At 37.8% G+C, this 16,563-nt stretch overlaps 1 protein-coding gene across 16 annotated transcripts in view; it reads right to left on the minus strand.

Moving 5' to 3' along the window:
• APC (APC regulator of WNT signaling pathway) overlaps nt 1–16,563 on the minus strand; it is a 151,521-nt gene that overhangs the window by 16,362 nt on the left and 118,596 nt on the right. For 5 of the 16 annotated variants that reach the window (XM_032274428.1, XM_032274433.1, XM_032274435.1 and 2 more), the window contains 7 exons: nt 13,357–13,455; nt 9,640–10,018; nt 7,017–7,112; nt 5,647–5,700; nt 1,861–2,000; nt 1,102–1,179; nt 125–241 (listed from right to left, as the gene is read on the minus strand). In XM_032274428.1, coding sequence (XP_032130319.1) covers nt 125–241; nt 1,102–1,179; nt 1,861–2,000; nt 5,647–5,700; nt 7,017–7,112; nt 9,640–10,018; nt 13,357–13,455 — 963 coding nt within the window. The remainder of the gene's footprint in view (nt 1–124; nt 242–1,101; nt 1,180–1,860; nt 2,001–5,646; nt 5,701–7,016; nt 7,113–9,639; nt 10,019–13,356; nt 13,456–16,563) is intronic. The other 11 variants (XM_032274463.1, XM_032274465.1, XM_032274461.1 and 8 more) reach the window with 3 other exon arrangements.

The following is a 16,563-nucleotide window of genomic DNA, read 5'->3' on the forward strand; positions in this document are numbered from 1 at the left end:
GTACTCTAAAACTATGGACTGGTGAGATAAACAGGTAAGAAATTAGGGAATCTCATGGCTAAAAGAAGGCAGCAAAAAAAGCCAAACATGATATTCATATAGTACTAAATGCTTTTGAAGGTACCTTTTTAACTTCCAAAGCACATTCCATCAATGCTTTCACACTTCCAACTTCCCGCAATGTCTTTTTACTATTTACATCTGCTCGCCAAGACAAATTCCTCAAAACACTTGCAATAACCTGCAAATTAATCAATTTTAGATTAATTTATACATAATATAATTCATACTACTTGCTTTTTTGTTTCTAATGCTAGAGGTAGGAATAGAAATCTATTAAGAAAGAAATTATGGCTAGGTGTGGTGGCTCACACCTGTAATCCCAACACTTTGGGACGATGAGGCAGGAGGATCTCCTGAGACCAGGAGTTCAAGACCTTCCTGGGTAACACAGTGAGACCCTGTCTCTACAAAAACTTTTTAAAAATTAGCTGGGGGTGGTGGCATGCACCTGCAGTAATCCTAGCTACTTGGGAGGCTGAGGCAGGAGGATCCTAGGAGCTTGAGGTTACCGTGAGCAATAATCACACTACTACATTCTAACCTGGGCAAGAGAGGGGGACCGTGTTAAAAAAAAAAAAAAAAAAAATTCTCCTAAATGCTACTAGAGTGCCAAAAAGAATTCCTACAGTGTAACTACAATATAACTAGTTTTCTTTTTCTAGTGTTAATGGAACTATATTTTAAACATGAGATACTAAATACTGAGCGGCAATCTAAATCAGGATATTAGCTGGGTATGGTAGCACACGCCTATAATCCCAGTACTTTGGGATGCGGCTGAAGTGGGCAGATTGCTTCGCCCAGGAGTGGCAAAACCCTGTCTCTACAAAAAACACAAAAATTCGTTAGGCGTGCTGGTATACACCTGTAGGTTCAGCCTCAAGAGGATAAAGTAGAAGAATTGCTTGAACCCAGGAGGCAGAGGTTGCAGTGAGATGAGATTGCACCCTCTAGCCTGGGCAACAGAATGAGACCTGAAATTCTTGATAAAGAGTTGCCTCAAAGAAAAAGAAAAAGAATTGAAATTCTAAACAGTACCTGCTGTAAGTCTTCACTTTCAGATTTTAGTTGGGCCACAAGTGCTCTCATGCAGCCTTTCATAGAGCATAGCGTAGCCTGCAAATTAGATACAGAGCAGAGGATCATCAACAAGACAACTTGAAGCCAAGCTTTAATTTTGGCTACTAAATGTCAAATTCAGTTTTCATTATTTTGTTTTAATCGTAACAGATATTTCACCCATAAAAAATCTAGATTAAGATTACCTAAATAAGAGACAAATATTCCCCTAATTTTTTGCTATCTGTTCTTCCTTTACCAAACTGGAGAAATAAAGTGAATAAATGGTAAGAAATGATAAGCAACAGGTTTTAGAGTAAAGACTCTTATTTGGATGGAATCAATGTGTGTTTAACACTTGCCTTGGTTATAAGAATTTTCAGATTTTTTTATCTCATTCCTAGGAAATGTTTTATCTTTTATTTTTTAATTCTACACAGTCAGACAAACTTCTCTAGTAATGGGTCACAGAAATGACCCCTACAATTATATTCTTATGAACAATGTTTTTAATGCAATTACATAAATTCACTGCTGTGTTCCATCTGCAGATAAACCGTTTGCCTGTGTTTAGGCAGAAGACAACCCAATGAGTAAAGAAAAGCAGATGTGAAGCACAGGTTTTTATTAGTCGTTAAGTTTAATGAGGAGAGTGACAAAAACAAAATCAGTAAAATGTGTTTGTATGAAAGTAAATTAACTGAACTATCTTAAGAAATGTATGTTATAAAAATATACCTTGTTGGCTACATCTCCGAAAGTCAAGTTTGTCAAAGCCATTCCAGCATATCGTCTTAGTGTAATACTGTAGTGGTCATTAGTAAGCCCATACATTTCACAGTCCACTTGCAATAATTCTGCAATGGCCTGTAGTCCCCCTAATTTAAAAAGGGCAAGAGGAAAAAGACAATCATCTAAAATAAAACAAACTGGTACCAAGTTGGTAACTTAAATATTAGAAAAAAAATCTCAACAAATGAGAATATATGGTTTAAATTTGTCTTTAGAATTTTAAGCCACAAAAACTGTTATAAAGGACTTTTGTGTAATATATTTATAAAGTACAACTGATACCTATTCCATTTATGCAAGTTTCTCCACCCTCCAGCCCCTTATCTTACTGAGTGAAATAATAATTATTTTCTATTTACTGCATATACACTACAACTTGCCAACAGTGAAGAGGGCTGTTTCCTAACACTAGTTCTTCCTGAACATAAGCTGAAAAAGGTAACTTCTTCTTATTACTAGGGCTTTATAAACACTCTTTATTGTCACACACTGTGGCCTAATTACTTTTTTTTTTTTTTTTTGGCAAATAATTACCCTTAGGAATACTGATGCCTTTAAATGAAACTGTGCATGAAGAAAAACTTTTTTCTATGAAAAATGATTGTCTGTTCAATTTATTATTAAGTTACATAAAACTAATTTGTGTTTTTAAAAACATTTCTTACTTCTCTTTGGTAGTATCAAATACAACTATACTAAGATTTAGTATTTTCTTTCCCCTGATTCTCTCTACTGAAAATGCTCAATAATGCCCACGATGGCCAACACTAGGAAGAACAGGAGAAAGCAAAGGGAAAGGAAAGGGAAAGACACAAAGGAAGCAGCTAAAAAAAAAAGTGAAGCAAAAGTGAACAAAAGAGAAAAATGTATATGGAGGCTATTTAAAATATAATTCATCAAATACTAACCATCATGGGACTCAAAAAGAAAAAGATGAATATAAATAGGCATTTCTTAGACACTACAAGTCTAAATAGGTCATTAATTGGAAAGAGAGCCAGTGCATTAATATTTTTTAAGTGATCTGGAAAGATCAATATACAGAAGAATCTGCAAGTTGTTTATAAAACAAAGTTCTGACTTGGTTCAATAATCCTAAGCCAAGGAATTTAACTGTAGGAAGATTTATGCAAATCTTTATGACTAGCAGGAATGATAGACACATTTGAATATAGGTAAATGAGAATTAATTTGGTTAAAGAAAATCCAAATCATATTTAGGAAAATTTTCCTCCACTCACCTGCAACAGTGGCAAAATACCATAGTCAGTGAACAAAAATCAGTCACTGTCTTTATGGAGAGAGCACAGATTGGAGCAAAGACAGATGAACTATGCAGAAGCACAGGGTGACATAATAGGTGAACTTAACCTAGACCTGGGATTAAAGGATGAGTGTGTGTGTGTATTCTTTTTTGATAGAGACAGGGTATCACTGTGTTGCCCAAGCTGGTTGCAAACTTCTAGGTTCAAGTGATTCTCCTACCTTGGCCTAGCAAAGTGCTGGGATTACAGGCATGAGCCACCAGGTCAGGCCAGATGAATGTATATCTTAACAAGGGTGGGGCAGGAAGAAGAAAGACGCATTCTAGGCAAAGGAAACAGCATGTGAAAGGCCCCTGGGCCTGAAATACACAGCAGCAAGGAGAGGGCCATAAAATGAGGCTATAAATATGGGTAGATGCCAGATCATATAAGACTTTATGTGCCACATTAAAGATTTTATGCAGAAAAAGGGATAATTAGATGCACATTCTAAACAGATTATTATGGTTTCAGTGAACAAAATGGACTGTGAGTGGAAATGGGAAGAGAAGTAAGATGGAGTATTTCAGAACAGGAGAGACGATGGTGGCTTGAACTAGAGATGAAGAGAAGAGCGATGACTTAAGATATTTTTAAGTAGCAGAATTAAAGCAGTCACTTGCTATTTGCAGGAGATAAGGATGAAATCATGAATGATTTCCAAGATTTTGGTTTGAGCAACTGGGTTGGAATTTCTGAGAAAAGGAAACTGGGAAAAGATAGAGATTCAGGGATGAGGGAAGATTACGAATTCAGTTTGTGACAGTTGAGTTAGAAGTGTCTAAAATACCACCTAAGGGAAGATAAGATGTCACATAATCAGTTCAATAATGTGTCTAAAACTCAGAGTGAGAACTCAGACTGAGCTGTACATTTGAAAACAAAAACAAAAACTATAACTGAAGTGTAGAGAGAAAGGAAGAGAGCCTAGGGCAGAGCTTCAAGGAATTCTACCATTTTATACTTGGGTAAAAGAAAAGGATCCTGTAAAAGAACTTAGAATTTTAACCCATGAAATTGACATGAACGACCTTAAGACTGTGGCCTGGTATACTGATGAGATCCCTAAGCTATCGAGTATTTTAAAGCAGAGGATCAATACCAAAACAAATAAACTATGCCTTCCATCTGTATAAAATCTTGTCTGATGTGACAATAATTGGGATACTTTCTTAAGAAAGATAAAATACACCTAAAGAAGTTGCCAAAAAGGCAATACATGATCAAAGAGTTGAGTACACTTGTATGGAAAAACTAAAAATCTTAGAACTTGATACTGAAAATAAAGATTAAATAGGAATATGGTAGATATCCACAGATCCAGGAAAAACATGGCTAATAAAAAAATAACATTCAAAAAAATTTAGACTATCAGATAAAAGAGGAAGTGCTTTTGGATTTCAGGCAAATGAAAAGATTTCAGAAATTTTTGAGGCATAGAATTCATAGGTTAAAACTATAAATGGATTCACTAAAACATGCAATTTCATGACTGGATTGATACAATTAAAACCTGGTTGCTCTAAGAAAAATCAGGATGTTTCACAGTAATGCAAAGATGAGGAACATGTCCTTCCACATTTTTCTTGGTGCCTGTTAGAAAACAGTGGTCTAAACAGACTACAGCATTGCCCAATAGTGTAATACTACCAATAACAGAGCACCAACAGACTCAGGTGACATTCAACAGAATCCTAATTTAGACTCTTATGAACAAAAGATAGACTGACAATTTTAAAGCGTATATTATTTTTATTTGATTTAGATAGTCACCGTTAGCATAAAATGCCTTGTTCTAAAATAAATATCAGAGGCTCAGCAAGAATATTCTATTGGTGTTTCACAGAATTTCCTGAACATAAGAATCAGCCAGGCCACTTGTCGCATTGATGCCTAGGACCTTACTCTGGAGATTCGATTTGCTACGGGGTCAGATAATCCCCAGCTTGACAAGTGCCTCAGGGTGATGATTATGATCTAGATATTTTGTGAAACACTAATGCAAATAAAAGGTGGGTTTCTTGAAAGCCAGGACCAGGTCTTAATCATTATAAAAATCTAGTGCCTAGCACAGTTTCTGGGACAGATTTGGAAATCAATAAATATACACCATGGAAATTGTATTCTCAAACTTCTAATACTAATAAATGCAAAGTTAAATGACCTATAGCTGTAAATCTTCATATATGTACAAATAACCACCCCAGCTGACAGAACTAAGGACTTCCTCATCTACTTGGGATTTCTTTCCTCCTTAACATTTACTGCCAAAACCTTGTGCAGTCTTGTACTATTTCTTCCGCAATCCACAAACCCTAAGCCTCCTTTTGCCCCGTGCAAATCTGGAGGTGAGGAGTGAGAAGAAGGTAATCCCCTGTGGCTATATCCCCAGCAGTCACACCCCCAGAGGCCCCATCCTGCTCCTCACCTGAAAGCCCCTGCCCTAGCTCCTGTGATGAAATGCCCCGGGTAGCCTTCCTACCTGAAGAAGGAAGAGGAACAAATACTGAGTCTAGGTTTTATTTTGAAATCCAGATGATTAATGTCTTAGTCCTAGTCTACAGTCCATTGGAACACAGGGACATTTATAGAAGAACTTTTGTGGTATCTTAAAATTAAATGTTTTCCTATTTACTCATTTTTTAAAATCCCCTTCCTGTTATGATTAACATTTTAAAAAATTTAAAATGTTCACAAATGCTGAGATTGCACTTAGGAGGGGAGAATTCATAAGATTAACTGAGATTCCACAAGAGACCAGGGGGAGAAAAGAGAATCAGGTAGGCCAATTGCTAGGCCACTAGGAAGGAAAGCATGGCCAGAGGGCAGACCTGAAATCTTAAGGTACAGAGCCTTCCAAAGTGATGACTCTGAAGGACACAATACTCATTTTTGGCTGTTCAGGTTCTCTGTGTAAGAGTCTCATGACTTTATCACTTTTAAGATAAATGACAAATGAAATGATGAGAGGGTATGAATACAAAGTGGGGGCTGGAACATAATGTAACATAAACAACACAAAAAGCAAGGGCACAGTTACACTAAAATGGGAACTAAATGCAAGGTTCTTGCTTGTGGCATGACTAGAGAGATCCAGTTCACATGAGATGGTTCAGCATGATGTAATTTATAAATACCACATGTACAAAAAGAACCTAGAAATCAAAGAAAAATCGTTACATAAAAAATGAGTACATTGTTGGTTATATAAGGTTAAGTGTGTGATAATACATACCTAAAGGAGTAATCATTCCAAAATTAATGAAATGTTTCTGACTTAAAGCATAATGCTTTTCTCTATTAACCAATTTCAAAGATACCAAGCTGCTTATGAAGAAAGTCCCGTAAAGTGCTGATAACCATGAAAATAAATGAAAATCTTAATAATAATTCCTTCTGATGCTCATCAAAAATGACTGAGTTCAATCATAATACAGTAGCTCCACATTTTAAAATAATTCAAATTACCCTCCTCATCAGATGGCACAGAGTCTACTTTTGGCAAATGGGACAAAGAGTGACCCATTTTGTTACTTTTTTTCAATCTTTGGCTTTGATTTTGAAAAAGTTAGTTTATGACAGGGTAGCAGTTTCTGTGATTCAGGATCCTTTCTCCCCTGGAAACCAGCGTACAATTTTTTGCTACACAGAGGAAGCAGCTGATAACAGAAGTTGGTGGTCTTATATCCTAATTCATCAATGATTAAAAAATCTTCATTTACTATACTGAATTTCCACCATGATTTAAAAATCCACCAGCAATTGTCTATGTGGCATTAAAAAACATTTTTGTCTTACCCAGTTCATTCATTGCATGTCTATGCTCTTCATCAAATGACAGTTTCATTAGAACACACACAGCAGGACAGATCTGATGTTCAACAGGAGCTGGCACTGAAAAATAAAATCAACATAAACCATGATGCTTTGTTATTTGAAAAGTAATGATGTTTATTGTATTTTAAAAATATGCAGGGATCACTAATATACCCCTAATCCACAGAATTTTAGTGGATCAACAAATATTTGCTGAAAGGACGAATAAATACGACAAATATGGAACAAAAAATAGGAATAAAGGGCTTTGTTTCCATAAAAATGTTTACCACTCATCTGCCCTTGACTAAGACTCTTAGAAGAAGTCTTGTAGGTTTATGATATTACTCATGTAGCTGATAATTTAAAATTATGTTCAGTATACAAAAGAAGAAAAACATCTTGGTAAAAAATGGCTTAATTTTGCTTATAATGTCTTTCTTTTCTTTCCTTGTTTTTTAAATGGGGTCTTGCTCTGTTGCACAGGCCCAGGCTTGAGTGCAGTGATCATAGCTTCTACTGCAGCCTTGTATTCCTGGGTTCAAGTGCCCCTCCTGCCTCAGGCTCCAGAGCAGCTAGGACTACAGGCATGCCCTACAACCACTAGCTAATTTTTAAAATTTTTTGTAGAGGTAGGGTCTTGTTATGTTGCCTAGGGTAGTCTCAAACTCTTGGCCTCAAGTGCTGCTTCTGCCCGGGCCTCCCAAAGTGCTAGAAATATAGGCATGAGCCACTGGGCTTAGCCCAGTTTACAATTCTATTTAAACTACTGCCATGAGTGTGGATTAAAAGCACATGGTGCTGGGTGCAGTGGCTCACACCTGTAAGCCCAGCGCTTTGGGAGGCTGAGGTGGGCAGTAGGAGTTCCAGACCAGCCTGGGAAGCATGGCAAAATCTCATCTCTCCTAAAAAAAAAAAAAATAATAATAATAATTGGTGAGTTGTGGTGGTGCGGGCTTGTAATCCCAGCTACCCTCAGGAGTGAGCCGTGATCACACCACTGCATTACAGCCCGGGCGCTTGTGAGACCGTGTCTCAATACAAACAAACAAACAAACAAACAAACAAAAAGCACATGGCTGTGTACAAATGTGGTCTCTAATACAAAAAGTTAGACAGATATACTAGACAATAAATATAAATTTTTAAAAAGGGTGTCCAAGAAAATGTACCTCCACATTCAATACTATGCACAAGGTTTCAAAACTCATTTGACATAAAATAACTTTTTAAAAAAACTTCTCAAAAGAAATATTATTTTATTCTATTTAATTTTTTGAGAACAAATATCAAGCATACGAAAATGTGGGTCATTACATAATTGTGGACAGCCAAAGAAAACGATCCAGAAAGGCAATGTTCTCCCAGTAAAATCTTAATAGTTCTCCTCACCCCAGGACAAATAGATATAAAAGGCAATACCTGCTTGTTTCTTCTTCTTTTTAAATTTTTAAAAATAGAGAGAGGGTCTCATTATGCTATCCAGCTGGTCTTGAACTCCTGGGCTTAAGCAATCCTCCTGTCTCAGCCTCCCAAAGTGCTGGGATTACAAGCATGAACACCACACCTGGCCTTTCTTATTCTTGAACATTTTTAGATTTCAAATAAATTCACCTTCATACTTAAGCTTAAGAAAAATCTGCTACAACTTCGTAAGTCATGTCTGTATCATCTCCTCTTCTGCTCCTCACATCAATAGGCTGATACAGTAGAATCACCTACTTGTCGTGCACGTGTGTGTGTGTGTGTGTGTGTGTGTGTGTGTGTGTGTCAGTTTTTACCAGGTGAAAGAAAGATCTTACCTTACATACTTACTGCTTTTAGTTCCTGGCTACAGGAATGAAATAAGTTACATCCTCACAGGTCCTAACTTCCATGCTGCTCCTGAGGAGTGAGGCTGGTTTCTACGGGTCCCTTCCTGAGCGAAGAGTTGGGTAGATTATCGCTCCCAGCAAGTGGGGCCCATTGTCTACAGCTGGATGGTACACTAGGAAGAGCACTGAGCTGAGAGTCAGGAGGTATGGGTTCTGTTCCTGGTTCTACCACTTACTAGGTGTGAGGCCATAGTTAAGTCCTTTAGCTCTTGTAAGCCTCAGTTTCTTCATCCTTTAAATGGAGATAATACCTTCCCTTCCTATTTCACTAGGTTATTGTGAGGAGCAAATAACATAACAGATGTAATGCTGCTCTGTGTCCCCTGAATATAATGATATACAAATGTAAAAGATTACGGCTTGGACACTAATACCTGAAGGAACTTATGTAAAGTCGCTTTCATCTATGAAATGAGCTTCGGCTATGAAGTGAAAGACGGCAACATAATTGCTCAGATTCTTTCTAGCTCTACTAAGGCCCTACATGCTATGACTGCATAAATTTTTCTTGACTTGCTGTTCTTATAGTAGTGTACATAACATTTTCCTTGGCTAAATTTTTCTAGGGAAATACAGACTTAAGCTTTTAAATATGACATTAGCATAAATGGCTGATATGAATTTCCTTCTTTTAGTCACAAAGACAACATACTAACTAAAAATATTTTCTATTTAAAAATTTCACATTTGCTTTCAAACATGCGCTATGATGTACACTATAGAGAACATACTTGGATTTTTGTCCTGGTCCATGCCTTGTTCATGGGCTTCCTGCCACTCCCAACAGGTTTCACAGTAAGCACGTATCTGTTCCAAAAGATGAAGGACTCGGATTTCACGCCTGCCTCTCTTGTCATCAGGCTGTGAGTGAATGATGTTGTGGAGAGCTGCACTGGCCCTGGCCCGAGCCTCTTTACTGCCCCGGGAATTTCCCAACAATACAGAGTCTTTGTCATTGCCATGTAAAAGCTGGATGAGGAGAGGAAGACATCCAGACTGTCGCATGGATATACAGCTGTCTTGGGAGCTAGACATAGCTAGCAAAGTTCGTGACATATCATCCTTATCATGAGTACCAAGCATTGACAACAATGAATACACCATTTCCACCTGTGGGCCAAATGAGTTTAGAAACAAAATTATGACTTTAATATCCAAAAGCCAAAACCAATTAAGTGATGAATGGGATATTTACTATTAACTCAAAAAAAAAAAAAAAAAAAAAAAGAAAGAAAAAAGAAAAAACCAACAATCCCTGCCCCCCTTCACCAAAAAAAAAAAACACCTTTCCAGGATGAAGAAATCAGTGTTATTTCAAAATCTATGTATCATCACCAATTTGTTTATGTGATTAAATAATATGAGTGGTAATATAGAGTATTAAAAGAAAAAGTAGGTTCCTGCATACTCACTAACAAACTGTTAGTGCTGTTTGCCTAGATCAGTTGGTGCTAATCACATTGACCGTAATCAGTGAAAACCAACTGATTTCACACATACACAGAATGCAGTTTATCTAAATTCTTCACATAGTTTAAAATTTTATCTTACTTTTTAAATCTATACCTATAAGCAATAAATAGAAAACAATTATAAGTACTAATTCTCAGCCATCACTAATTCTTGTCAGATAACACTGTTAAAACTGTATGATTAAAAATTTTAAAATATTTTGTCATAAAAAGGGAAATGCCATGATCATACTGAGAGTGAGAACCAAGATTTGTAGTCAATTTTTTAAAAAGCAACTGTTCTAATTACTCTCTGACAACAAATTCTAAGTATTTACTTAGAGCAGATTAGAAACAGGAGCCCAGTTATCCTGGACCATGGTCCACTCATTTCAAAGATAGAGAACATTATATAAAAGTAAAGACTAGTATATAAAGAATGCATCATCTTTATAATTCAGTGGTTCTCAATTGGGGGCAACTTTGCCCCCATCAGGACAAATTTGACAATTTCTTAGGGTCATTTTTGGTTGTCACAATTGCAGGGTGGGTATTTTAAGGGAATCTAGTAGGTAGAGACCAGGGATGCTGCTATACATTCTACAATGCAACAAAGAATTATCTGGCGAATAGTGCCGAGGTTTAGAAGTGTTGCCTTAAATATGTAAAGACACATATACTTTAAGATATGAAAGTTTTCGGAAAGCAGTATAGGACTATGGACAAACAGGTTTTCATCAAAGCAAAGTTCAAATTTTGGTTTTACCTCTTAGGAACAAGCTGTGTGGTGCTATTATAGTTAAGCTATTTGATTTCTCTGAGTCTCAGTTTTCTAAGCTGCAAAATGGAGAAATTTACCTACCTAACAAAATTTTCTCCATTAAGATGAAATAAATTAATACATGTATAGGACAGTAGCTGGCATTCAAAATACATAGTAGGGTCTTAATATTATCATGCATAAATCACTTCAAAAGGAAACAGAATTCTAATGGCCAGTTTTCATACAACAGTACTCTTAAAGATTCGAGATTTTCTTTATAGTAAAAACTACATGTTGAGGTTAGATCTGGAATTAAATTTACATGCCTAAAAATTTTTTTGCTTCAGTTTTCTCATTTAGAGAAATATCAACACTTCACAGGATTTTTGAGGTGACCAGAGATAATGTACATATAACTCTTGGCACAGTTATTGGCATATAAGAGGTCCCAAGAAGTAACTACTGTGAATTAGAAAAAGGATTAAGCCTCACAGTATCATTGATTATTTTAAAATTCATTACTAAAATCAACATTAGTTATTTCAGTAATACGTTTCCCCAGAGCTATTATATTATTTACAATAAAGAAAGAGTATATAGAGTATGTTGTGAAAACAATTAATGGAATTATTTAGCATTAACTGAAAATATATTGTTTACTAATATTAGAATTTCATCTTTGTTAATATTAAAATCTCTGATGGGCCAGGTGCAGTCGCTCACACCTGCAATCCCAGCACTTTGGGAGGCCAAGGCAGGTGGATCACCTGAGGTCAGGAGTTCGAGACCAGCCTGGCCAACACGGTGAAACCCCACCTCCACTAAAAATACAAAAAATTAGCTGGGTGCAGTGGCACGTGCCTGTAAACCCAGTTACTCAGGAAGCTGAGGCAGGAGAATCGCTTGAACCGGGAAGGCGGAGGTTGCAGTGAGCCAAGATCGCACCACTGCATTCCAGACTGTGCAAGAACAAGACTCTGCTTCAAAAAATAAAAAATAAATAAAATCTCTGATTTTAAAATAATAATAAAGTAACTATTTTCCTTTTCTTTGTTTTTGAAACGGAGTTTCACTCTTGTTGCCCAGTCCTGCATGGAATGGTGTGATCTCGGCTCACTGCAACCTCTGCCTCCAGAGTTCAAACGATTCTCCTGCCTCAGCCTCTTGAGTACCTGGAATTACAGCCATGTGCCACCGCGCCCAGCTAATTTTGTATTTTCAGTAGAGACGGGGTTTCACCATGTTGGTCAGGCTGGTTTCGAACCCCTGACCTCAAGTGATCCACCCACCTCGGCCTCCCAAAGTGCTGGGATTACAGGTATGAGCTACCAGGCCTGGCCTAAAGTAACTATTTTCTTTTCAAATGTTATTCCCAAATCCTAAAATATTTGCTAACATCTATGAAAGATACTCTAAGAAAGTTCACTTATCAGCATGAAATAACACTCAACTTCAACAATTTTTCCATCTACCTCAATACATATGTGCAGGTACTGTGTTAGACACAGCAAAAGGTAAGTAAAAAAACAGTTCTTGTTTTCTAAGACAGTTTCATGCAAATTGTTAGTGATTCAAATGACACAGGTGGATCAGATGGGGAGGTAAGAGGACCTTGGGAATCAGAAAATGTTCTGTAAAAAAGCAAAGCCCAAGAAGAGTTTTGAAGGCTCGCTAGGTTTCTGACAGACATTTATGGTGGTCCCTAGGCAAGGAATGGAGGCGGAAAGTCACAGGGAGTGTTCAGGAAGAAGGAAGTGAGCCAGTTCGACTAGAGCTCAGTATTCTGGCAGAAAACTGGATGCAAAGACTGAAAAATAAATATTAGCTGATCTGACACTTTTTATAATCCTCATTTTCCCTTTGTTTATGCTTCTTTGTATAAAAAGGTGTCATTTCTTTAAGAGACTGTAAATCAGAATTCTCCACTACAAAGGGGTGCAATCTCATTCACTGCAACCTCTGCCTCCTGGGTTCAAGCTATTCTCATGCCTCAGCCTCCCGAGTAGCTGGGACCACAGATGTGTGCCACCACATCGGCTGATTTTTCTATTTTTAGTAGAGATAGGGTTTTGCCATGTTGCCCAGGCTGGTCTAGAACTCCTGGCCTCAAGTGATCCAGCTGTCTTGGCCTCCCAAAGTGCTGGGATTACAGGTGTGAGCCACCATGCCTGGCCAAGAACGTCTTAGCAAAGTATTCATAGCATTAGTGACCAGGGTTTGTAATCTTCTGTTACCTTCGTTCCCAGATGACTTGTCAGCCTTCGAGGTGCAGAGTGTGTGCTACTAGAACTCAAAACACTGGCTGTTTCGTGGTCCATTCGTGTAGTTGAACCCTAAAAATTAAGCAAATTATAGATAGTGTAATTTAGACTACAGGTAAATACAGATAACTTCATGTTAACAGTATACCAAATGAAATGTCTTCAGGATAAACAAATGCATCAGAAAAAGTATGACCATTTTAACTGTTCAAAATATTTTTTACCTATAAACTTACTAAGTATATTTTAGAGAAAAACTAAAGAAAAGAGGATTTATTGCATATGAGCATTGAACTGCAGTATGGACCTAACCAAAGACTGAAGAAATTCTACGGTAGTAATTTTTCATAGATAAAAAGAAATAAAACAACATTCAGATAAATATAAGTTGACTGATGGGAAGCAATGAAGGAATGTTCAAATTACAAAATCCTCCAAATTGCCAGAAAACTAAGTATGAATTTAGCTACAGTACAAGTTCTCCAAGATCTCACAGTTTAGAAAGGGCTGTTTGAAACTTTTACTGGAGAAAGACATGAAAACATAAATGACTGTGGCTGGGCACGGTGGCTCATGCCTTGTAATCCCAGGTGCTCAGGAGGCTGAGGCAGAAGAATTGCTTGAACCTAGGAGGTGGAGGTTGCAGTGAGCCGAGATCGAGCTATTGCACTTCAGCCCAGGCAACAATGTGAAACTCCGTCTCAAAAAAAAAAAAAAACAAAAATAAACAAACAAACAAATAAAAACCATAAATGACTGCAGTGCAATATGATATAAATACCACAGTAGAAGAATGAACAAAATACTAAGAGAAAACAGGAAGAAAGAAATTACTGCTTAGGGACTGTTAGAGGCTGTATACAATCAGTAACATTTAAGGCAGGCATTTTGTGACAGGAGACTGATGGAAGATACTGTACAAAGGTGTCAATACAGAGAGCACGGAGTGTTCCAATGTTACGTAGATAGAATGCAAGGTGTGTGGTGGGAGAGAAAGGTTGGGTTAAATTATTAAGTACCTCATGTAATTTCAAAGATGTTGCTGTCAAGCTGTGGATGCTGTGGAGTTACTGGACTTCAGAATGGTACAATCAGTACTATGTCTCAAAAAACAGGATGGAGAGAGATCCAAGATGGCTGATTAGGAGCAGCTCAGGATTGCAGCTCCCAGCAAAAGTGCAGACAGTGAGTGGACGCCACATTTGCAGATGGATTTTTATTGCTTACAGACCAGGTGATTCCCAGGCGGAGGAGCCTCACGGGTTGCCAGCGCAGCTCCTGCGGCTGTTTTGCTGGCACCCCGGCACTAAGGTTCTCAGTACAAAATATACGGGACTGGGTGCACTTTTAGTTGGCGATTGGAGCTCCGGGAAGGCAGAGTCGCCCGTTCAGCTGATTAAAAAGGGGACTGAAACAGGGAGCCAGGCCAGAAGATTCCCGCGCAAAAAAGTGCCACAAATCTCAACTCCACTGTTTAAGCCGGCGCAGTGGGTTGCCACACGGGAAATCACACAGATCCTGGTGCCTTTTCAACAGATGACTGGAACACCTGGGAGAGAGCTGACCATTCAACTAAAAAAAAAAAAAAAAAAAAGGCTCTGAGGCAGGGAGCTGGGTGATCAGGCCCAGCTGGTCCCACACCCACAAAAAAACAGCAATTGGAAATGCTGTGGGTTGAGGGTTTCACAGCAAGCATAGCTGAACCTGGGAAGGTCCAGCCCTGTGGGGGAGGGGCATTCGCCAAAGGAAAACTAAGAAACAGAAATAACTTCATCACCAAAAAACTGGACATCCACTCAGAGGCCCAATCTGAAAGTCAGCAACTACAAAGACGACAGGTGAAAAAATCCACAAAGATGGGAAGAAACCAACGCAAAAAGGCTGAAAACACCCAAAACCAGAATGCCTCTCCTCCTACAGGGAGCACAACTCCTCACCAGCAAGGAAACAAGGCTGGATGGAGAATGAGTGTGATGAATTGACAGAATCAGGCTTCAGAAGGTGGATAATAAGAAACTTCTGTGAGCTAAAAGAACATGTTCTAACCCAATGCAAAGAAACTAAGAATCTTGAAAAAAGATTTGACGAAATGCTAATGAGAACAATTTAGAGAGGAATATAAGTGAATTGATGGAGCTGAAAAACACAACACGAGAACTTCGTGAAGTATGCACAAGTTTTAACAGTCGAATTGACCAAGCAGAAGAAAGGATATCAGAGGTCGAAGATCAACTCAATGAAATAAAACAAGAAGGCAAGATTAGAGAAAAAAGGGTAAAAAGGAATGAGCAAAGTCTCCAAGAAATATGGGACTATGTGAAAAGACCTAATCTACGTTTGATAGGTGTACCTGAATGTGACAAAGAGAATGAATCCAAGCTGGAAAATACTTTTCAGGATATTATCCAGGAAAACTTCCCCAACCTAGCAAGGCAGGCCAATATTCAACTCCAGGTAATACAGAGAACACCACAAAGATATTCCTCAAGAAGAGCAACACCAAGGCACATAATTGTCAGATTCACCAGGGTTGAAATGAAGGAGAAAATGCTAAGGGCAGCCAGGGAGAAAGGTCAGGTTACGCACAAAGGGAAGCCCATCAGACTCACAGCAGATCTCTCAGCAGAAACCCTACAAGCCAGAAGAGAGTGCGGGCCAATATTCAACATCCTTAAAGAAAAGAACTTTCAACCCAGAGTTTCATATCCAGCCAAACTAAGCTTCATAAGTGAAGGAAAAATAAAATCCTTTGTGAACAAGCAAGTACTCAGATATTTCATCACCACTAGGCCTGCTTTACAAGAGCTTCTGAAAGAAGCACTACACATACAAAGGAACAACCAGTATCAGCCATTCCAAAAACATACCAAAAGGTAAAGAGCACCAACATAATGAAGAATCTGCATCAACTAATGGGCAAAACAGTCAGCTAGCATTAAATGGCAGTATTAAATTCACATATATCAATATTAACCCTAAATTTAAATGGACTAAATGCCCCAATCAAAAGATACAGACAGGCAAATTGGATAAAAAGCCAAAACCCATTGGTGTGCTGTATCCAGAAAACCCATCTCACATGCAAGGATACACAAAGGCTCAAAATAAAGGGATGGAGGAAGATTCACCAACCAAATGGAGAGCAAAAAAAAAAAAAAAAAAAAAAAAAAAAAAAAAAAA

Source organism: Sapajus apella, unplaced genomic scaffold (assembly GCF_009761245.1).
Source record: "Sapajus apella isolate SASKATOON/1434 unplaced genomic scaffold, GSC_monkey_1.0 scaffold1, whole genome shotgun sequence".
NCBI lineage: Eukaryota > Metazoa > Chordata > Mammalia > Primates > Cebidae > Sapajus > Sapajus apella.